This window comes from Dasypus novemcinctus, chromosome 2 (assembly GCF_030445035.2).
Source record: "Dasypus novemcinctus isolate mDasNov1 chromosome 2, mDasNov1.1.hap2, whole genome shotgun sequence".
Taxonomy (NCBI): domain Eukaryota; kingdom Metazoa; phylum Chordata; class Mammalia; order Cingulata; family Dasypodidae; genus Dasypus; species Dasypus novemcinctus.
Window position 1 is genome coordinate 199,498,272 of NC_080674.1, and position 24,020 is coordinate 199,522,291.

The following is a 24,020-nucleotide window of genomic DNA, read 5'->3' on the forward strand; positions in this document are numbered from 1 at the left end:
TCTGTCTTCTGAATGCTGAAAACATCATTCTATTTTTAAAGAGCTCAATTGATTGGATGAGACATCTCTCATTGTTGAAATCAATCTCCTCATTTGATTGTAGATATAATCAGCCATAGATGCAATCAATTTACTATGATCTAAGTCCATGAAAAGTCCTCATAGAATTATTCACACCAGCCCTTCCTTGACAAACAACTGGACACCATAAATTGGCCAGGTTGACACATGAACTTTACCGTCACAGGCTAGGACTCAAATCTCATGAAACTTTCTGATGTTGTTTGCTCTTATAAAAATTAGAGGACATTTATTCATATCATTGCAATTAAAAAACCAAAAACATGGAACAACATAGGAACACAGATCATATGGGTCAAGGAAGATATTACTACAGAGTAAAGTAATATGGAAAAGGGTGGTAGAAGCTCATCACAATTAAAATGAACTTGTTTTGCCACTTCCCTACTAGGGAATGACCCAGAGCTACCTCTACCTTCCCTGCTTTTACAGGATGTCCTGCTGTACTAATGCTTCCAAGATTGATCTTACATCTCAAAATATGAAACTTCTATAAGAATTGTTCACAGACTGGAGGGTGGAGAGAAAATGAACAAAACATGAATCACTTCTTGAAGGATAATATTGTTACAGAAATGCACCGTGATTGACTACTAATTTGGGAGAACAACTTGGAATCCATTTACATCAGCTGAAAAGTCATGTGGTACTCACAAATACTGAGTGATAATCTAACTCCTTTTGGGCTTTTATACTCACTGTTACTACCAATAAGTAAGTGCACAAGTATACTACTATCACGTCTGTTTTACAGAAAGGAAACTGACATTCAGAGATGGCAATGATCTGACTAAAGTTGCAAATAAATGAATATTTAGTGAGTGCTCTACCTGTGCAGTCACTTTGGGAGATGCGGAAGCGAATAAAGGGATGTACTTGCCCTAAGTAACTGAAACTCATATATAAATGTATTGCATCCCTTTTACTCAAAGTGATCGAGACAAGCATGTGTATTTCCACTATTCAAAGTTAGGGTTCTCTGTGTTTTTAGAAGCCTGAAAATCAGTACATGCAGATAATGAGCATAGCATATTTTATTGTTTTGAGTTTTCAACATCAGGATATTCCATGGTATATCATTATATAGACTAGCCATTTGTAGGAGAATAACACATGGGAATGAAAATAATATGAAGTATGTACATGAATTAATAAAAGTCTGAAAAGATATCGTGCATTTATTTTTTAAATTATGCAATATTTATATCAATTACGTAAGTATAGAAAGTATGCTTTAGTGATAAAAACAAATACAAATTTTTGGCAATCCAAGTATTTAAGTGTAGTAGGAGAGCAAATACTTAAATATATTAAAGCATTAGGTGGCTGCCCAAGATAGCATTTTCTAAATTCCAAGTAACTGATGTAAAAGTAATTTTTGTAGGACCTCACAAGAGGCAGACACTTTGATGACATAGTGATCACATGCAGCATTGATGCAACTCAAGCTACTGGACTTGATGGGAAGAACCATCATTCTGGTGGGAGCATTCACATGTGGACACGTTAGGTGTGATGTCAACAGACATGTGGCTGGTTGATGAGTCACAAGTTGGGGAAGAACCAGAAGTCATGGATTCGATTAGAAGGAAATTGAGGATACTGAAGATGATTCTTCAACTAATTATTTTAAATTTGCATCATGAGAAGAGAGCCCATAAAATAAATTCCTGAAATGAAAGAAGAGCAACAAAATCGATCTCTGTTGGAGCAGATATACGTGAAGTGCAGCATAATAGAAACTGGACAGGAATGCAATGTGAGTGAGCAGTGGAAAGCAAGTTGTCAGGGAGCACTGCCAACACCAGAAAGGAAAGTTTGGGGATGAGCTTAGAGTATATGTTCAACTGGGAGTGGGGAGGAGGCTGTTCTCAGCTTCCTTACTTCCCTTATGAAGTGAACATATTCCATAATGTCCAAAATGTCCAATACAGACATACTTCTTGCCTGCCTTAATTGGATAAGTTACACAAAGTCTATGTGAGATTTTTCCTTTATGTTAATTTATTTATTTTATTTTATTTTTTTTTAAGATTTGTTATTTATTTCTCTCTGCTCCCCCACTCTATTGTCTGCTCTCTGTATCCATTTGCTGTGTGTTCTTCCGCATCCACTTGCATTCTTGTCACCAGCACCGGGAATCTGTGTCTCTTTTGTTGCATCATCTTGCTGTGTCAGTTCTCCGTGTGTGAGGTGCCACTCCTGGGCAGGCTGTGCTTTTTTCGTGCAGGGTAGCTATCCTTGTGGTATGCACTCCTTGCATGTGGGGCTTCTGTATGTGGGGGACACCCCTGCGTGGCATGGCACTCCTTGTGCACATCAGCACTGCACGTGGGCCAGCTCACCACATGGGTCAGGAGGCCATGGGTTTGAACCCTGGACCTCCCATATGGTAGGTGGATGCTATATCAGTTGAGCCAAATCTGCTTCCCCCTTATGTTAGTTTACATACCTTTGCTGTACTCTTCTTTATCATAAAGGTGCCCTAGCTATTCAAGATTGTACCTGGATTCATTATTTTTCACCATCACGTGTAAATGTTACTTCCTATAGTTGGGGCCTTGACTAGTGTGTTACATGTTCTCTCTAGACAGGATTGAGCAGAAAGATGGGGCACGAAAGACAAGTGTAGGGACCAAATTCCTGAGAAACCAAAAGACACTACCTCATGTCAAGGCAGAACAGAGTAAAGGTTAAGAGCTCACCCCCTTGGACAGCCCGACGCTGTTTACAAAGGAAAGATTTCTAATGCACTGAGTAGTATGCTGCAGTTTGTTCTTAGCCCTAATCACACAAACATGACCATCAGTAGTAACAGCACCCTATACCTGCAGACATTCTCACATGAAATAACAGTCCACCAAATGTAGTCCTAAAGTTAGCAGAGATAAATGTATAGATTGAAAATATCGGGAAACGGACTTTGGCCCAGTGGTTAGGGCGTCCGTCTACCATATGGGAGGTCCGCGGTTCAAACCCCGGGCCTCCTTGACCCGTGTGGAGCTGGCCATGCGCAGTGCTGATGCGCGCAAGGAGTGCCCTGCCACGCAAGGGTGTCCCCCGCGTGGGGGAGCCCCACGCGCAAGGAGTGCGCCCGTGAGGAAAGCCGCCCAGCGCGAAAAGAAAGAGCAGCCTGCCCAGGAATGGCGCCGCCCACACTTCCCGTGCCGCTGACGACAACAGAAGCGGACAAAGAAACAAGACTCAGCAAAATAGACACCAAGAACAGACAACCAGGGGAGGGGGGGAAATTAAATAAATAAATAAATCTTTAAAAAAAAAAAAAAAAAAAAAGAAAATATTACTGAGGTAATTTTAATTTTCACCTGCATAAAAAGTCTGAGATACAAAGACATATATTACTAGGAAAACATAGACAACTCCATAGACTGAGGAAAAAATGATACAAGCATATTTAGTAAATTAATATTTTCTAGATGGGAGATCAACTAGCCTGGGCTTTTTCTGTTATGGAAAAAGAATAGCAAATGGCTGCTTCCTACCAATAATAAATAGAATACCACTAAAAAGTACAGTGTCTTAAAGTATGTAATCAATTCATGAAATCATGTTGGCTCAGTGGAAATTTCACTCAGTGAACCATTAGATGGACAATGCTGTTCATTAGGAAATAGGTGGAGATGCCTCACGTTCAGTTCAAAATAGATTCTCTTTTTATGGAGCAAGAAAATGGAAATGGTAACCTAAAATAGCTTAAGCAGAAGGAAAGAGATACCCTAGATACTAAAGGAAAAAATAGAAGACACAAGTAATGCCTTTACCAAAAGTACAGCAAGAGTTAGTTTTGAAAATTCACTTAGCAGTTTGCTAGAATATTCTAGCACTCTGCTAGAATAATCCATATCTAAAGAAATTAACAAGTGAAAGTGTTCACAAAGGGATAAAATAGAAGGAATGTGAATAAAAAGTTAAAGAAAAAAGATAAATAGGCAGTTTTACTAAAAGACTCTCTGCATACTCACTGATTTGTTGATCTTCCTAATTCCAAAGAGGTGCTGGAAGGACATGGCTAATGATACCACCCCAGAAGGCTTCATCCTTCTGGGCTTCTCTGGTAACCCCAGACTGGAAATGGCCCTCTTTGTGCTGGTGTCCATCTTCTACACTGTCACTCTCATGGGCAACATCACCATCATACTCCTGTCTCGCATAGACTCTCATCTACACACCCCCATGTACCTCTTCCTCACACAACTCTCCCTCCTGGATCTCTGCTTTACCACCAGTTGCATTCCCCAGATGCTGATTAACCTTTGGGGTCCAGACAAGACAATCAGCTACCTGGGGTGCACAGCTCAACTCTACATCTTTCTGGGACTGGGTGCTGCAGAGTGTGTCCTGTTGCTGGTTATGGCCTTTGACCGCTACGTGGCAGTGTGCAGACCTCTGCATTACGCAGTCATTATGCACCCACAGCTGTGTCAGAAGTTGGTGGCCCTGGTCTGGATGAGCGGGGTCTTTGGCACCTTGGTGCAGTGCCCCACCACAATGAAGCTGCCCTTCTGCCAGCACCACCAGGTGGATGACTTTGTCTGTGAAGTCCCTGCACTGATCCGCCTGTCCTGTGGAGACACGCTTGTCAATGAACTCCAGATCTCAGTGATTGGGTCCATCTTCCTAATGGTGCCCTTGGTGCTCATTCTTGTCTCTTATGGTCGCATTGCTAAGGCAGTGCTGGCCATCCAGTCCAAGGAGGGGAGGAGCAAGGCCTTCCGGACCTGCTCCTCTCACCTGGGGGTTGTCTTCCTCTTCTACTGCACTGTCACAGCAGTCTACATCCAGCCCCGCAGCCATTTTTCTGTGAAAGGAGGGAAGTTCCTGACTCTTTTCTATACTGTGGTGACTCCCACTCTCAACCCCCTTATCTACACCTTGAGGAACAAGGACATAAAGGGTGCTCTCAAGAGGCTGTTTGGGAGAGACAGAAATACCAATGAGGAATGAAGAACTCAGACTCATGGGGGTAAACAGATTTGTCCTGTTCAGTTTTTCACAACATTAAACTTGTCACAATGCATATGGATGACTCCCAAAATTGACAATAATACAAAAGGTCAATAGTGCAATTTATTAAAACAGTAGACCAATCAAAGGTAAAATTTAATGAAGTGTGAAGTGTTGTTCTTAAATATAAGTATAGGCGAAACTGTTCAGGTCAGGGTACAATTAGGAAACCACTCTAGTTATTTAAGTGTAGGGAATTTATTTAAATGAATTGCTAACAATATATTTAAAAACACACAAAAAAAGTAGTTGCTACCGTCCCAAAACTGGGGGAAAAGATGGAAAGATTGGAATTGTTAAAATACAGCTCAAAGGATTGTACTAGATAGCAGAAATTTTAAACCTCCTATTTCTGAGAAGGAGATATCTGCTCTCTTGATGTCATTAAGACATCATGAAGCACAGTTTCTGCAAACCCCCACAGGTTGGTTGATTAATTGTGATCAATTACTGTAATGGAATAAACAGCTAATTCTTGGATGAAGAAGCATTGTTAGGGTCATATTATCAAGAACAAGGTGGGGATCGCTAGCACAATGAAAGGCAGACTCAAAGCAGCAATCAAGAATTTCAGTTGCATAGACCTAAGGTGTTGGCTAATAGATCATTCAGTACCTAGAAGTAAAATAGATGGGCAGTCTACTAAATTCCTTCTTGATCAATGGTTGGCACTGGGGTTTAGTATATACTCAGGGGACCTGAATCTCTGGACTGTCCATGTGATAGCCAGGCCCTGAGCCTCAACAGACTTGCAACTCCTATCCTCTGGTTTATTGGATTTACCCCAGCCAGCTGACAGGGAGGTGAAAGTCAATCACCACACCAGGGAGCCAAGAGTGCCTACAACTGCAAACAGGAGAACTGCATCCATCATCCAAGTGTTATCTAAGCACCCTCTTGATACAGAGGTGGAGTGGACATAGCCATCCCAGGGTCCGCAGAATGGAGAAGTGGAGTATGGATTGAAGTGGACTTGCTGATGCTCTATTCAGCATGTGGTGTTGAGGTGGAGAAAGTGTCTATGATGGCTGCTGGAGGTGGGGAGTGGGAAGAAGAGATGTGATGTGGGGGCATTTTTAGGACTTGAAGTTGTCCTGGGTGGTACTGTGGGGACAGTTACTGGGGACATTGTGTGTCCTCTCATAGCCCACTGGGTGGACTGGGGGAGAGTGTAAACTTAAATGTGGACCATTTACCATGTGATGCAGCAGTGCTCAGAGATGTGTTCACTGAGTGCAGTGAGTATCCCATGATGTTGGAGGAGGTTGTTGTTGTGGGAAGAGTGGGGTGAGGGGAGTTGGGGGGGTATATGGGGAACTCATATTTTTTTAATGTAACATTAAAAAATAAATAAATAAAGACAAAAAAGAGGAAATAGGACTGCATCTACACAAGGGAGGTAAAGAAGAGTTTTTCTGGAATACAGGAGATCCCTTAGGGCATCTCTTTGTACTCTTTGTACATGCCCTGTGATTAAAGTCATTGGAAAATTGTAACAGCCCCAGGCAGTACTACTAGTGGCCCAAAATCTTCTGGGATGGAAGTTTGGGTCACTCCACCAGGTAAAGTACTATGGCCAGGTGAGTTGCTTAGTGAAGGTAAATGGAACATGGAAAGGGTAGTGGAAGAAGGTACTGATAAATACAAACTTTTGTCATATGATCAGTGACAGACATGAGGATTCTAACAGGCCTGAAGATTTCTTCCTTGTTTGTTATGAGTATGTTGGATCATGTACATAAAATGTGTATCTTTGTTTTCTTTCTTAACCTTTCACCTTATCATATGACATAAGTTGTATTAATTTCATATCATAATATTTAAGGCTATCAAGATTGAGAGTGAATATTACCCAAAGACTTACATCCTATTCTGGAGAGATTTAGTGATATTCCAGTTGTATGCAGAGCAATTGCGTACTGTTGGGGATATATATATATATATATGTTATTGTTTTTATTTAGAGACTATGTATTTTTCAGTTACCTCAGGGAATGCTGAAGTCACTATTATATTAGATCCTAGATGGGATTCATTACCTGTATGCTAACTGGGTGTTGCACAGGAATTTGAAATCTGCTAATACTTTAGTTATGGGTGAAGGTCCTATGTGAGGAAGAATACAATTACTGACATAGGCTTTGCCTGAATATGTAATGCACATTTGAAGCCTTTAGCAGATTGAACCCAGTAGTGGTAACATTTTGTACTAAGCTCCAAAACTGCTTCTCACAGTGAGGCATTATAACAAAGCTATTGGTTATATATTTGCAGAGCTACTAATATCAGAATCAATATTTTATTATTGACAAGAGGAAATAAGAACTCGTAATCTTTATCAGCATTACCAGGTGGACAGAACATTCAGTGTAGTGGGATTTCCTGCAGATAAAGATTGGGAAGATATGAAGAAGATGCCTGAGCATTCAACATTAATGAAAAACTTCAGAAGAAATATCTTTATGAACTGCAGCCTTATCAAACACATGGAGAAACATAAAGCATTCCATTTGCTTCAGATGTGGATTACCATGGAGGCAACAAAACAAATTACTCCAGGACAGGCTAAGTAGGATCCTTAAGTCTTTTTTTAACACTCCAACAATATGTAAATTTAATTATACAACACAACCAATGGCATTAATTCCAGGTAATGAAGACTGACTCAATATTTGAAGCTCAAATAATGCAATCTAATGCATCAATAAACTAAGGAAGAAAAATCATATGATCATGTTTAGAAGCAGATACAGTATTTGACAAAATTGAACACTAGGATTGTACACAATCAGCACACAAGGAACAGAGGGGAAATGCCTCAACTTGATAACCAACATCTACAGATACTATAGAAATAATATGTCCTTATTGGGGAGAAATTAGATATTTTCACCCTGAGGCAGGAACAAGATAAGGGTGGCCCCTTTCTGCATCTTTTAAAAAATATTTTTATTTATTCTTAAAAGATACTTAGATTACATAAAATGTAATGTAAAAAAATATGCCCCACACCCCACACCTCCCACCCTTCCCCACATTAACAAGTTTCGTTAGTGTGCTACATTCGTTGCAATTGATGAACACATATTGAAGCATTGCCACTAAGCATGGATTATAGTTTACACTGTAGTTTACACTCTATCCTGCACACTTTGTAATTTATTTTCTTTCTTTTAAAAGATTTTATTTTTATTTTATTTCTCTCCCCTTCCCCCCCCTCCAGTTGTCTGTTCTCTGTGTCTATTTGCTGTGTGTTCTTCTTTGTCCGCTTCTGTTGTCAGCCGCACAGGAATCTGTGTTTCTTTTTGTTGCGTCATCTTGTTGCGTCAGCTCTCCGTGTGCGCAGCACCATTCCTGGGCAGGCTGCACTTTCTTTTGTGCTGGGCGGCTCTCCTTATGTGGCGCACTCCTTGTGCGTGGGGCTCCCCTATGTGGGGGACACCTCTGCATGGCACAGCACCCCTTGTGTGCATCGGCACTGCACATGGGCCAGCTCCACAGGGTCAAGGAAGCCCGGGGTTTGAACCGTGGACCTCCCATGTGGTAGACGGATGCCCTAACCACTGGGCCAAGTCCACTTCCCTATTTTCAATCAATAACTTCACTGGCATTAAAGCTGCTATTTGGTAGAAATTATGTACATTGTCATTGATATAAACCTATTTGGTTCAACAAACTAAAATGATGGTCGTAGACTGTTTTGTTTTTCCTGTTGGTGTTACCAATTTGAGAGCATGCTTTAAGAGGAAAAAAACAACAGTAAATTCCTTAAAAAGATGCAGCATCCAATTTAGTTATTTTGTCTTGATTTTAAAGGTGGTTAGTGTAGTGCTATTAAAATTTTGTTCGATCAGGTGGGGCAAGATGGCATCTGAGTAAATACACTGTCGTCATATCTCCGACAAAGGACTGGCTGTGTGGTGAAGGAGTCTTGCTGGAGTAGACTGTTTCAGGAACCTGCAAGGTAGGAGGTGTCTGGACATCAATCTGGAGAGACTGCAGCAGAATTGGTGCTTGCTCAAGTACAACTGTGGGTTTCTAACACTGAACTCAGAAGCCATGGGAAGGTCAATCCCTTCCCCCTAGGGTTAAGAGCTGTGGCATTCACTGACAACTGCTGGTCTTGGGGTGGAGTTTCCAAGCCCCATATTCCCCAAATGTGTGAACCGCAAGCCTATGTCCCCTAAACCCCCATGGCCCGCATTTCACAGATCTACATACCCTGAGTTGACATTCTCCTGGGCCTCTATTTCCCGAGCCCAGCACGCCCAGAAATCCAGCATTGCCCTACCCCTCCAGTCTCAGACTAACTCCGGGAGTGAGAAGGTTTAGGTAGGAGGTGCAGAGGGGCCCAGGGGCCCAGGAGTGCAGGCTCATTTTTCTGGTTCCCCCCTTTTATTGAATCTGGAGGAGCATATCAGCTGACTTGGGGAGAGCCTAGGAAGAGAGGAGAGGCAAATCTGCTGAGAGAGCCTGATTTACCTAAATGCCCTGGGATAGGAAACTTGGTGTCGTAGAAGGTGGAGTTAGAAAATTAACCAGCCACCCCCCCACCCCCCCGTAGCACACCCAAGGGAGAGGAACAGCAGGATGTGCTTTACAGGCTTCCAATAGCATATTTAGGGTTCCTGGCAAGGGGTGGGTGCTCTCTCAAGAAATTGAGACATTATTTTCTGAGGTGGGTTTGTTCACCAGGGACCCACTTGAATTTTCTACAGGAGCCCTCATGCAGCGTTCCTGCTGCCTCGCGAGAGAGGGAATTGAGGAAGGGAGAAAGGGGAAAAGGGGGAAGATCAGACTCCTAAGCAGTTTATTCAATTTCAAAGATGATTCCTTGCCTGGTCTTTTTTGTTGGTTTTTCCTTCCTCTTTATCCCCCCACTGCCCTTTTTTTTCTTTTCCTTTTTGTTTTTCTTTTTCTTGCTTGCTCTTTTTCTCTCTCTTCTCTCTCTTCCCTTTTTGTTTTTCTTTTATTATATTAGGTGCTGCAGGCAACATTTCTTATTTGCTGTGCTTCCTCATCCTCAATTTCCTCTTTTCTGTGTGTACTGATTTTGGCTACCTACACCATCCCCTTTCCTTAACATCATTCTCTACTCCATCTCTTATTGTTTCTGTTACATTCCACCTCTCTTTGTTTAGCCCCCAATATTTCTGACTTTTTATCTCTAGTAACTCTAATCTGTTTTCTATCATTTATTCACTCTTTATATTATTGTCCTTTCTTTTCTTTTTCCTGCCTCCTGACCACACTGGCCTTTTAACTCATAATATATTCCTCCCGATATTCAGTTTTCTATCTCATTATAGGTACTCCACTTTTTTATGGTTATAACTATACACAGCTCAATCAGTTAAATATCCCTTCTGATATATCTCACAAGGTTCCTCTGTTAACATTTACTATCAATACTACTATTATATATTTCTTTTCTTACCCTATTTGCATTCTCTGGACCTAATATTTTCCTTCAAGGGACCTTAGCCAACAACAAGGAAATAGAATAAGAAGAACAAAGTGACAAAGAGGACTTAACATGTACATAAAAACAACAACTAATTAAACCACAAGACTAGACAAAGAAGATAATCAACAGAATAAACCCAACAAGATAAAATGATGACCGGACAACAGCAAAAAACTACAGACCATACCAATAATTATGAAAACATGGCCCAATCCAATGAACAAACTAAAAACCAGGAAGAGAAGTGAACATCAAAAAAGTAATTAGAGATCTCAAAACATGTATCATGGACCAATTCAATGAAGTGAAGGAAGAGATTAATCATATTAAGAAAACATTTGGAGAGCATACAGAAGAAATTGTGGTCATGTACAAAAAGATAACAGATATGATGGGGATCAATAGCACAATCCAAGAAATCAAAAATACACTCTCAGCAAATAACAAATAAACTTGAAGAGACAGAGGAAAGAATTAGTGATGTGTATAACAGTACATCTGAAATCAAACAGATAGTAGAATTAATTGGTAAAAAGATAGAAAACATCCAGCAGGGACTTAGGGACCTGAATGACAATGCAAAATGCACAAACGTATTCATTATAGGCATCCCAGAAGGAGAAGGGAAAAGGGACAGAAGGGGTGTTGGAGGAAATAATGGCTGAAAACTTCTCAAACCTATTGAGGGAGATGCGTGTACATGTCCAGGAAGCAAAAGGCACCCCAAAAAGCATAAATCCCAACAGGCCTACCCCAAGGCATATACTTGTCAAATTATCCAATTTGTCTCAAGACAAAGAGAAAATACTAAAAGCAGCAAGAGAAAAGAGAACCATCACATACAAGGGAAGCTCCATGAGATTGAGTACTGATCTCTCATCTGAAACCATGGAGGCAAGAAGTCAGTGCTATTACATAGTCAAGGTACTAAAAGAAAAGAATTTCCAAGCAAGAATACTCTATCCAGCTAAGGTAACATTGGAAAATGACAGAGTTCAAAATATTCACAGAAAAACAGAAACTAAGAGAGTATGCCAATAAGAAACCTGCCCTTCAAGAAATATTAAAGGGGGTTCTGCAGGAAGAAAGAAAAAAGCAGGAGAGAGAGTTGGAGGAGAGTGTAAGAACACCTAAAACTACAAAAAGAGAAAAAAAATCAAACAACATATGACAAACACAAATCCATAGAAAGTATGGCTAATATAAGTAATTCCTTGAAAGTAATAACACTTAATGTCAATGGATTTAATTCGCTTATTAAGAGACATGTGAGATTGGAAGATTGGATAAGGAAATATGATCAATCTATATGTTGTCTACAAGAAGCACATCTTAGACCAAGGAATTCAAGGGAATTGAAAGTGAATGGCTGGAAAACAATCTTACAGGCAAACAATAACCAAAAAAGGGCAGGTGTAGCCATATTAATATCAGACAAAGTAGACTTTAAATGCAAAACTGTTGTGAGACATAAGGATGGACACTACATATTAGTGAAAGGGTAATCTTTCAAGAAGAAAGAACAATCATAAACATTTATGCTCCTAACAAGGTCACCTCCAAATACTTGAGACAAACACTGGAGAAAATAAGTGAAGGAATAGATGCCTCTACAATTATAGTATGGGATTTTAACACACCAGTACCACCATTGGACAGAACATCTCAAAAGAGAATCAGTAAAGAAACCAAGACTTTGAACAATATACTAGAAGATTTGGACCTAATAGAAATACACCAAACATTACACCCAAATTCAGCAGAATATACATTTTTCTTGAGTGCATATAGATCATTCTCCAAGATAGACCACATGCTAGGCCACAAAGAAAGTCTCAATGAATTCAGAAAGATTGAAATCATGCAAAATAATTTCTCTGATCATAGTAGAATGAAGCTAGAAATCTGCAAGGCCCAGAGATCCAGATTTGGCACCAAGATATGGAAACTTACCAACACACTCTTAGAAAAACAGTGGATAAAGGAGGAAATCTCAACAGAAATCAATAACTACCTTGAAACTAATGAAAATGATAACACAACATATCAAAATTTGGGGGATGCAGCAAAAAGTTGTACTGAGAGAGAAATTCATAGCCAAAAATTCATACATCAAAAAAGAAGAAAGAGCTAAAATTGAAGAACTGACTGCACAATTGGAGGAATTAGCAAAAAAAAACAACCTAACGCCAAAGAAAGAGGAAAGAAAGACATAACAAATATCAGAGCAGAACTAAATGAAATAGAAAATAGGAAAGCACTAGAAAAAACAAAACCAAGAACTAGTTCTTTGAGAAGATCAATAAAATTGACAAACCCTTAGGTACATTAACAAAGAAAAAAAGAGAGAAGATGCAAATACACAAAATAAGAAATGAGAAGGGTGATATCACCACTGATCCCACAGAAATAAAGACTATCATAAGAGGATACCTTGAAAAACTATATTCCAACAAAAAAGACAATTTAGAGGAAATGGACAAATTCCTAGAAACACATAAGCAGCCTACATTGACAAAAGAAGAAATTGATGATCTCAACAAACCAATCACAAGTAAAGAGATAGAATTAGTCATTGAAAGCCTCCCAACTACGAAGAGTTCTGGGCCAGATGGTTTCACAGGTGAATTCTACCAAACATTCTGGAAAGAAATAACACCAGTCTTACTTAAACGCTTCCAAAAATTTGAAATAGAAGGAACATTGCCCAACTCATTCTATGATGCCAACATTACCTTAATATGAAAGCCAGACAAACACACCACAAGAAAGGAAAATTACAGACCAATCTCTCTAATGGCCTAGATGTGAAAATCCTCAACAAAATACTTGCTAATTGTATTCAACAACACATTAAACAAATCATATACCACGCTCAAGTGGGTTTCATTCCTGGTATGCAAGAATGGTTCAACATAAGAAAATCAATTAATGTAATACACCACATAAATAGATTGAAGGAAAAAAATCACATGATCATATCTATAGATGCAGAAAAAGCATTTGACAAAATACACCACTCTTTCTTGATAAAAACACTGCAAAAGACAAGAACAGAGGGAAACTTTCTGAAAATGATAAAGGGTATATATGAAAATCCCACAGCTAAAATCATTTAAAATGGTGAAATCCTAAAATCTTTCCCTCTAAGATCAGGAACAAGACAAGGATGCCCACTATTACCCCTCTATTTAACATTGTGTTAGAAGTACTTGCTCAAGAACTGAGGCCAGAACCAGATATAAAAGGGATCCAAATAGGAAAGGAAGAAGTCAAAATTTCACTATCTGCAGATGATATGATCCTATACATAGAAAGCCATGAGAAGTCTACAACAAATCTTCTAGAACTTAAAAATGAGTTCAGTAAAGTTGCAGGGTATAAGATCAATGCACAAAAATCAGTAGCATTTCTATACACTGATGATGAACAAGCTGAGGAGGAAATCAAGAAACAAATAGCATTTACAATAGTAAATAATAAAATCAAATATCAAAAATAAATGTAACCAAAGATGCAAAAGACTTATACATAGAAAACTACACAAAAGTGTTCTAGGAAATCAAAGAAGACCTAAATAAATGGAAGAATATTTCCTGTTCATGGACAAGAAGGCTAAATATTATTAAGATGTCTATCCTACCAAAACTGATCTACAGATTCAATGCAATCCCAATAAAAATCAACACAGCATTTTTAAATGAACTAGAAAAACTAACTATGAAATTTATTTGGAAAGGAAAGAGGTCCTGAACAGCCAAAGACATATTGAAAAATAAAAATGAAATTGGAGGAATCACACTACCAGACATCAAAACATACTACAAAGCTACTATAGTGTAAACAGCATGGTATTGCCACAAGGATAGACACACTGACCAATGGAACCAAATTGAAAGTTCTGATATAGATCCTCATATATACATATCCTTGATATTTGACAAGGCCACCAAGCCTATACAACTGTGAAATAATGGCCTCTTCAACAAATGATGCCTAGAGAATTGGATACCCATATGCAAAAGAAGGAAAGAGGATTACCATCTCACACCTCACACAAAAATCAACTGAAGGTGGATCAAAGACCTAAATATAAAAGCTAAGACCGTAAAGACCCTGGGAAACAATGTAGGGAAACATCTACATTATCATGTTATAGGAAATTACTTCATGAACTTCACACACAAAGCACAAGCAGCAAAAGAAAAAATAGATAAATGGGACTTCCTCAAAATTAAAGCTTTTTGCACCTCAAAGTATTTGTCATAAAAGTGAAAAGAGAGCCTACCCAATAGGAGAAAATATTTGGTAACCATATATCTGATAGGAGACTTATATCCTGCATATATAAAGAATTCCTATATTTGGAAAATAAAAAGACAACCAACCAATTTAAAAAATGGGAAAAAGATTTGAACAGATTATTCTCCAAAGAAGAAATGCAAATGGCTAAAAAGCACATGAAAAAAATGCTGAAAATCACTAGTTATTAGGGAAATGCAAATTAAAACAACAATGAGATACCCCTTTGCTCCCATAAGACTGTCAGCTATCAAAAAAACAGAAGACTACAACTGCTGGAGAGGATGTGGAGGAATGGGAACACTCATCCACTGCTGGTGGGAATATAGAAGGATCCAGCCATTCTGGAGGACAGTTTGGCAGCCTCTCAAAAAGTTAGCTATAGATTTGCCATATGACCCAGCAATTCCACTGCTGGGTATATACCCAGAAGATCTGGAAATAAGGACACAAACCAATATATGGACACCAATGTTCATAGCAGCATTATTCACTATTGCCAAAAGTTGGAATCAACCCAAATACCCAACAGTGGATGAATGGATAAATAAATTGTGATATATACATACAACAGAATACTTCTCAGCTATAAGAAGGAATACAGTACAAACACATGTGATAACATGGATGAATCTTGAGGACTTTATGTTAAGTGAAGCAACCCAGGCATTGAAGGACAAATACTACATGACCTCTCTGATATGAAACAAACAAACAGATCTGTGTCAGAGAGCTAAAGACTGGAATATCGGCTTAAAGGAATTTGGAGGGGGGAAGAGGAACATTGTGAGCTGAGACCTACCTGTGTAAAGTCTATGATAAGCTGGAGGTGTGCATCTGTACAGGGAAGGGATAAAGGGGTATAGGGATACCTTTGGGTGGGGCTTTGTGGGCTTGGGGGGTGCTAGGGTTGGAAGGATTGGGAGAGGGCTGGGGAACAGTTGAATATGGGATACTGTCAGGTATATGGTTGAAACCATACTGTTGAGAAAACTCTTTAAAAATATAATAAGGAAGGATCACATGTTTAAGGTGCTTAAGGGCAGGCATCCGGGACAGGAGCAAGCTTCTAGGAAGTATGTGCATGCTCATTTTGTCATAGTATGTTATATATTTGGGTGGAGACCCATATAATGAGTGTGAAGGTGTACCCAAATCCTGGGGTGACCAGATGTTCCCAAATAGAGGGAATTGTGTCTCTCGAGAGAATCGCTGGCTCCCAATTAGTCAGGGCAGCCTAGTATGTCAAGTCCTCAGCATTGTTGCAGTATCTGTAAATATGGTCCCTTGAGTAGTAAAGATTGATTGTCATGGTGTGCCCTGAGGAGAGGGGGAGAGAGGTATAGCATAGATGGAAGCAGGGCAACTGGGGGGCAATGAAAGTTCTCCACAGGATCATGCAATGATGGGTATAGGACATGTTAATTTACAACTAAATTGTATAAAAGTCTATAAACTAAAATGTAAATCATAATGTAAAACATAAAGAAACTAAAAATCTAGAAATTCGTACAGTCTAAAATATAAACAATAATGTAAACCAAAATGGAACCATGTTAGTTAGCTATGTTTCAAAATCTGTACATCAGATGCAGCAAATATAACATGGCCATGTAAAAAGATCATTGCTAGGGAAAGGGGAAAAGGGTTTGTTGTTGGAAGCCCTATATTGTGTATGTGAATTATTGTGATCTAAAACCTTTTTGAAGACAAAATTAAAAATTAGAAAAAAAAAGAAAGAAAGTAGACACTGAGGAAGAAATGAAAGAAAGTGCCTTGCCACTGTACATACAGGGCAACACCTATTACAGTGATGAAAGGCAAAATGTTAGAAACAGTTTTATAATCTTTTTTTTATTTTATTAACATACCAATTTATTTTTACTTTATTTTAGTATTTCTAAATTACTATGTATTCTCTTTCTAAACTTTAAACCCATCACTATATTTCAATTTCTATTAATTGAATTTGGCAATATATTAGGATTCATTCTTGAAGAAGTTTTGGACGACAGAGAGGTTCAACTATGGCAGGGGAGGAACTCTGGTGTGTGGTGTTATTGATGGGGTGCACATGGGTGGGGGGAGTTCTCCAGGGTTGTATATAAGGGACATAAATATGTTATGATATATGTTGGGTATCTTTATAGTAGTTACAGTTATAAACGTCAACTGAGGGAGTGCTGAGTTCCTACCCAGGGGAGCTTGTCACATTCCCCAATGGAGCAACAATAACCCCCCCAAGAGCAAAGACAAAGATCAACAAGGAAAGACGGTCCAATAATGAGCCCTTGATACTGATGACTATGTTTCAGAGCCTGTGTGCCTGAAATATGAACTAGGTCTAGAGCTGCAGGGTGTCTAAGAGTTACCTCTTGAGAGCCTCCATGTTGCTCAAATGTGACCACTCTCTAAGCCAAACTCAGCATGTAAATGCATTACCATCCCCTCAGTGTGGGACATGACTCCTGGGGATGAGCCTCCCTGATGCTGAGGGATTACTACTAACCACTACCAGGTGAAGCAACCAGAAAGAGACCTCGAATAAAATACTCAACTCAGACCAGCAAAATATCTCAGCCTACATGTTGGATCAATGTTAAAAACTGCTTTTTGGCCTTGAAAAAAAGGGGGAAATGGCAAAGACAAATGAGTTTATATGGCTAAGAGTCTTCCAAAAAGAGTCAGGTAGTCATCAGAGGGGTTGCACTTATGAACACCTCAACAGGACCCCAGAAAAAGCCGTAGTAGTTATAACCCTAGGTACTGGTTCTCCTGAAGGCTACAGAGATCCACAGGGTATATGGTCATGGCAGATGGATTTGGAGCTCTGTTCCATGGCAGAGGGCCCTACTTTGGAGTTTGTGCTCCTGAGTGTGATGGAGCTGGACTCAGATGTGGCTTTTCTATGCATGCCTCTTCTGTCACTTTTACAGGATCTGTGGTTGGCACTAGGGATGGTGCATACTCAGGAGACTTGAATCTCTGAACTGTCCATGTGCCAGCTGAGCCCTGAGCCTCAGCAGAGTTGTGACTCCTACTCTCTGGTTCATTGGTCTTACCCAGGTCAGCTAACAGGGAGGTGAAGATGGTCAACCACCACACCAGAGAATCAAGAGTGCCTACAACTGCAAACAGAGGAATTACATCCATCATCTGTGTGGAATTTAAGCCCCCTCTTGATCTAGAGGTGGAGAGGGCATCACCATACCAGGGTCCACAGATAGAAGGAATAAAATATGGATTAGAGTGGACTTACTGATATTCTACTATAAAACTATTGTGACCAGTAATAGAAGAAATTTTAGCATCGAGGTGGAGAAAGTGACCACAGTATTTGCTGAGGGGAGGGAGAGGGAAGTAGAGATGTGATGTGGGGGCATTTTTGGGATTTTGAGTTGTTCTAAATGATATTTCAGGGTCAGATGCTGGACTTTATATATCCTGACATAACCCACTGAACGTACTGTGGGAGAATGTGAACTACCGGGTAAACTATTATCTATGTAGTGCAGCAGTGCCCCAAAATGTGTTCACTGAGTGTGACGAGTGTGCCACAATGATGCGGGATGTTGTTGGTGTGGGAGGAGTGGAGTGTGGGGGGGTGGGAGGTATACATATTTTTTAATGTAACTTTTTTGTGATGTATATATCATCAAAAATACAGTTTACAAAAATGATGAGGTGGGAGGCTGGGGAGTGGGTTATATGGGGACCTCTTATGTTTTTTGTTTTTTTTTTTAATTTTTTTACTTTAACATTCCTTGTGTTCTATTAACTTTAATAAAATAATAACATAGAAAAAAAGGAAAAAATTTTTTTTCAGTTGATGTTCTTTTTTAAAGCCTGTTTACTCATTGTTTAGGGTGCCCTTACTTTGACAAAGGAGGAGTAGAAAAGCCTTAGAATTTTTGAGATTAAAAAAAAACAAAACCAGCACTGAGGGATTATTACCAAGCACCAACTAACAATGCATCTGGAAAAAGACCTTGATCAAAAGGGGAAATGGTAAATACAAATGAATTTTTTAATGTGAAGAGTCTTCACAGTGAGTTGGGAGGTTATTTCAGAGGTTATGCTTATGCAAGTCTCAGCCGGATATCTTTGAAGCAGTAAAGAGTGTTTCACATAGTGGGGCTCCTGAAGGCTCTATAGATATCCAGAAATATAAGTAGGGCAGAGAGCTCAGGAATTCAGCACTCTGTCATAAATTCCTTACATTGGAATTTATGCTCCCCAGTGCAACATGAGTTAGAGTTAGAGTTAGAGTTAGAGTTAGAGTTGTTAGAGTTAGAGTTAGAGTTAGAGTTAGAGTTAGAGTTAGTTAGAGTTAGAGTTATGAAGGCCATTGTATATTTTGTCATAATTTACAAAATTGTTGGGATGAAGTGTAAACTATAATGTAAACTGTAGTCCATGGTCAATAGCACTGCTTCAATATGGATTCATCGATTGTAACAAAAATACCATACTAATTAGGGATGCTCCTTATGTGGGAAAGTATGGGAGGGGCAGGAAGTGGGGCAGATGGGAATCCCTCATATTTTAAAATAACATTTATGTAATCTAAAGCTTCTTTAAAAATAATAAAATAAATATTAAAAAATCAGGAAAGACATCACAAAAAAAGTGAAATACAGACCAACATACGTCATGAACATAGACTCAAAAATTTATGTAAATCAAATTCAAACATATGTAAAAGAATAATACATTATATCAAATTAGGTTTATTGTGTGAAAGCAAGTTTGTTTTAACATTTGCAAATCAAACAATACAATTCAAATTAATAGAATAAAGGACAAAATCCACAAGAACATTATAACAGATGTAGAAAATGTATTGTCAAAATTTAACACCTTTAATGACAAACTCTCACAGTGAATTCAGAGAAGAAAGTAATTTCCTTGGTGTAGTTAATGACACAAATGAAAATCCTACTGCTACTTCATGCTGAATCATGAATCACTCTTTTCTTAAGATCAGCAACAACACAAAAATACCTACTCTCAGCATTTTTATTTGGTCTGGTTCTGGATATCTTAACCAGTACAAAAAGGCAAGAAATGAAATATGAGACTCATAGATAGGGAAAGGAGTGCAGCTGTTCTTATAAGCAGACATCAAGATCATATATGTAGAACACCCTAAAGAATCCCACTGAATTTGCTACCATTAATAAATGAATTTTTCTAAGTCACAGGATATAAGGTCAATATACACAAATCCATTGCATTTCTATTTACAATCATGAATAAACAGAAAATGATCTTTTAAAACTTCAAATTCTGAAATTAAAACATACCTAGTTAAATGCAATGTGGTATCTCAGATTGAATCCTCAAAAATGAAAAAAGGACAGTAGTGGAAAAGCTGATTAGATCCAAATAAATGTATAGTTTAGTCAATTGTAGTATAGCAATGATAATTTTTTATTTGTAACAACATGCAATCATTATATAAAGAGGTTAACATTAAGAGAAATTGGGTAAGGGTAAATGGGAGCTCATGGCTATCTTTGCAACTTTTCTATAAATCTAAAATGATTCAAATATAATAAATTTATTTTAAATTGAAAATGAAAACTGTTGAGCAAGCTGCTATGTGGCGCATTATGGGATCACAGATTCAAGGCACAGCAGAAATGTTCAGTAATGTCAACTTGCTACTTAACACTGCACAAAGAGTCTGAAAGAGCAAGAGAAGACATCCCATTGTGGTCAGTGTCCAGGGGTGGCCAGAACTGCTCAGGTTAGGGTCAGTAGATAGCAGCTCTCCATGCCCCACTTTGCATCAGAATAAAGAGACAATCTATGCTGCCTGTCTGTATTTATACAATCTGGAGAGAGGAGGCCCTGCCACTGGGAATTCCTGCCTTGATTACTATCTGAGGCTGCTTGTTCCTGCTTTCTGGTTTGAAGTGTGATTGGGCCTTTTCATTAGACTTAACATCTCTCTCAGGTTGGGGAATGGAAAGTACCTGAAGCATCATTGTATAAAAGAAGATGAGGCAAGGGGTTGCAAGGAATGAGCGATGGCCACTGAGCAAGAGCCATAATATCCCCAGCAAATATCTGGAGATAAATTCAATGAAAAAGGAGCAAGTCCTTTACTAAAAAAATTACAAAACATTGCAAAGGGGGAAATAACAGAAATGGAAGGCTATCCCATCCATGCTTATGGTTTGCAAAATTCAATATTAAGATTACAATGTTCCTTGAATTGGTCAGTGATTCAGTGTAATGCCATTTCAGGTTTCCGTAAAGAGAAATGTGTATGTTGATTAAAAACTTCACAGGGAAATATAAAGGAACTTGAATAACTAAAACAATTTTGAAAAACTAGAACAAAGATGGAGAACCTAAAATATTTTCCTTCAGGACTTACCATGAAGCTACAGTAATCAATACAGCATGGTATTGATGTAAGGAAGGACTTCTAGATCACTTGAAGAGAATAGAGGCCAAGAGATAGAAGCATATTTATATGATTAACAGGTTTAAGAAAAGTGCCAAGATAATCCAGTGGGGAAAAGAGAGGGTTTTCAGTACATGTAAAAGAACATCTAGCTATCATATTTTAAAAAATGAAACTCAACCCCTATTTCACAAAATGTACAAAGTATAACTCAAAATCAACCTAAATGTAAGAACTAAAAATATTAAACATATTGAAGAAAAAGAATAAAATTCTGTGACATTAGGTTAGGGAAAATTTTTTTAAATTTATTATTTCTTCTTTATTTTCTTTTAAATGTTACTTTAAAAAAATATGAGGTCCCCATATTATCCCCCAACCCACCTAAGCCACCCCTCCCACATCAACAAACTCTTCCATCATTGTGGCACATCCACTGCACCCGGCGAATACATTCTGGAGAACCACTGCAGCACATGGACAGTGGTCCACATTGTAGTCCACAGTCAAACCCAGTCCACCCAGTGGGCCACGACAGGACACACAACGTCCAGCATCCATCCCTGCAGCACCACCTAGGACAACTCCAATTCCTGAAAATGCCCCCACACCATATATCTTCTTCCCTCTCCCGACCATCAGCAGCCACCATGGCCACCCTCTCCACAGCACTACTACAATTTTTTCCTTTACTAATCACAATAGTTCCCCAGCAGAACATCAGTAAGTCCACTCTAATCCATACTCTATTCCTCCATCCTGTGAACCTGGGATGGCTATGTTCAGTCCCCCTCTACATCAAGAGGGGTTTTAGATTCTACATGGATGATGGATACAATTCTGCTTGCAGCTGTAGGCACTCTTGGCTCCCTGGTGTGGTGGTTGACACTCTTCACCTCCCTGTCAGCTGCCCAGGGTAATTCCAAGAAACTAGAGGGTAGAAGCTGCAAGTCTGTTGAGGCCCAGGGCCTGGTCATCACATGGGCAGTTCAGAGATTCAGGTCTTCTGAGTATACACCAACCCAAACACCAACCACAGGTCTGGTAAAAGTAACAGAAGAGACATGTGCAGAAAGGTTATATCTGAGTCCAACTCCATCACACTCAGGAACACAAACTCCATAGTGCCAATTGACATGGCCTTGAACTCCAGAGCCATCTGCCTTGACCATAGAATCTGTGGGTCACTGCAGCCCTCAGGAGAACCAGCACCTGGCTTTCCATCTACCTTGGCTGTCTCTGGTACCCTGCTGAGGTATGCATAAGCATCACCCCCTGATGACCTCCTGACTCTTTTTTGTAGACTCTTAGCCATATAAACTCACTAGTCCTTTCCATTTCTCCCTTTTTATCCAAAGTCAAAAAGCAGATTTTAACACCTGATATTACATGTAGGCTGAGATATTCTGCCTGTCTGAGTTGACCTCTTTGTTCATGGTCTTTTTGTAATTAGATTATCAGCTGGTGCTTGGTAGTAATCCCTCAGTGCCAGGGAGGCTCATCCCCAGGAGTCATGTCCCACACTGGGGGGAAGGCAATGCATCTATATGCTGAGTTTGGCTTAGAGAGTGACCACATTTGATATGGAAGCTCTCAGGAGGTAACTCTTAGGCACCCCAGAGCTATAGGCCTAGTTTATATTTCAGGCACACAGGCTCATAATCAGAGCCATCAGTATCAAGGGCTCATTGCTGGACTATCCATCTTTATTGGTCTTTGCCATTGCACTTGGGGGATTGTTGTTGTTCCATTGGGGAATGTGATAGAGCTCCCCTGGTCAAGATTTCAGCACTCTCTCATCTATCATTTCCAATTGAAACCACTATGAAAATATCCAAACCTTTCTATGTGCCCTGTATACATGCCCTGGAGAATTCCCTCTCAACTGTGTGACCCCCACCAATGACACACCACACAAGTGCTTTTCCCCACCATAGTTGAACCTCTCTTTAGTCCAAAACTTCTTCAAAAATGAAGCCCAATATCTTGCCAGGTTTCACTAATAGAAAAATGGAATATAGTGATGGCTTTAAAGGTTAGATATAGAATATATAGAAATTTAGAAAAATTAAATAAAGGAAAAATAAATTGGGGTATCAAAGAAATTTAAAAATGAAAAAGCTTTGTTTTTGACATTTGCCTTTCATCACTGCTACAGGTGTTGCCCTGTAAATACAGTGGCAAGGCAATTTCTTCCATTTCTTCCTCAGTGTCTACCTCCTTTCTTTCTTTCTTTTTCCTCCTGATTATTAAGTTTCTCTTGACATAAGTTTTAGGTCACAGTAATTCACATATACAATATATGGTACTCCCACATATCCAACATCAAACCCTTTGTCTCTTCCCCAGCAATGATCTTTTTACATGTTCATATTATATTTGCTGCAGCTGATGTACAGATATTGAAACAACAGCTTTCAAACAAGGTTCCATTTGGGGTTACATTATGTTTTATATTTTAGACTATACAATTTTCTAAAATTTTAGTTATCTTATGTTTTACATTATGGTTTACATTTTAGCCTTTAGACTTTTATACATTTTTGGTGTAATTTAACATGACCTATATCCATCATGGCATGATCTTGTGGAACACTTCCATTGCCCCACAGTTACCCTGATTCCATGTATTCAACACTTCTTTCCCCCTCCCCTCAGGGCCCACCATGACAATCAATCTTCATTACTTGAGGGACATATTCAGAGATACTTGCAAAAATGTTGAGG

At 39.1% G+C, this 24,020-nt stretch overlaps 1 protein-coding gene and 2 pseudogenes across 1 annotated transcript; all 3 read left to right on the forward strand.

Moving 5' to 3' along the window:
- Window positions 1-4,107: 4,107 nt before the first annotated feature.
- LOC101443254 (olfactory receptor 2H1-like) lies at window positions 4,108-5,046 on the forward strand. The gene has a single exon (XM_004481070.2). It carries the CDS (start codon window positions 4,108-4,110, stop codon window positions 5,044-5,046), a length of 939 nt encoding a protein of 312 aa, XP_004481127.1.
- Window positions 5,047-5,500: 454 nt separating this feature from the next.
- The window catches only part of LOC139440133 (cyclin-dependent kinase 8-like), an 84,996-nt pseudogene continuing 66,476 nt past the window's right edge, over window positions 5,501-24,020 (forward strand).
- LOC101442807 (AP-3 complex subunit mu-1 pseudogene) overlaps window positions 7,741-24,020 on the forward strand; it is a 29,421-nt pseudogene continuing 13,141 nt past the window's right edge.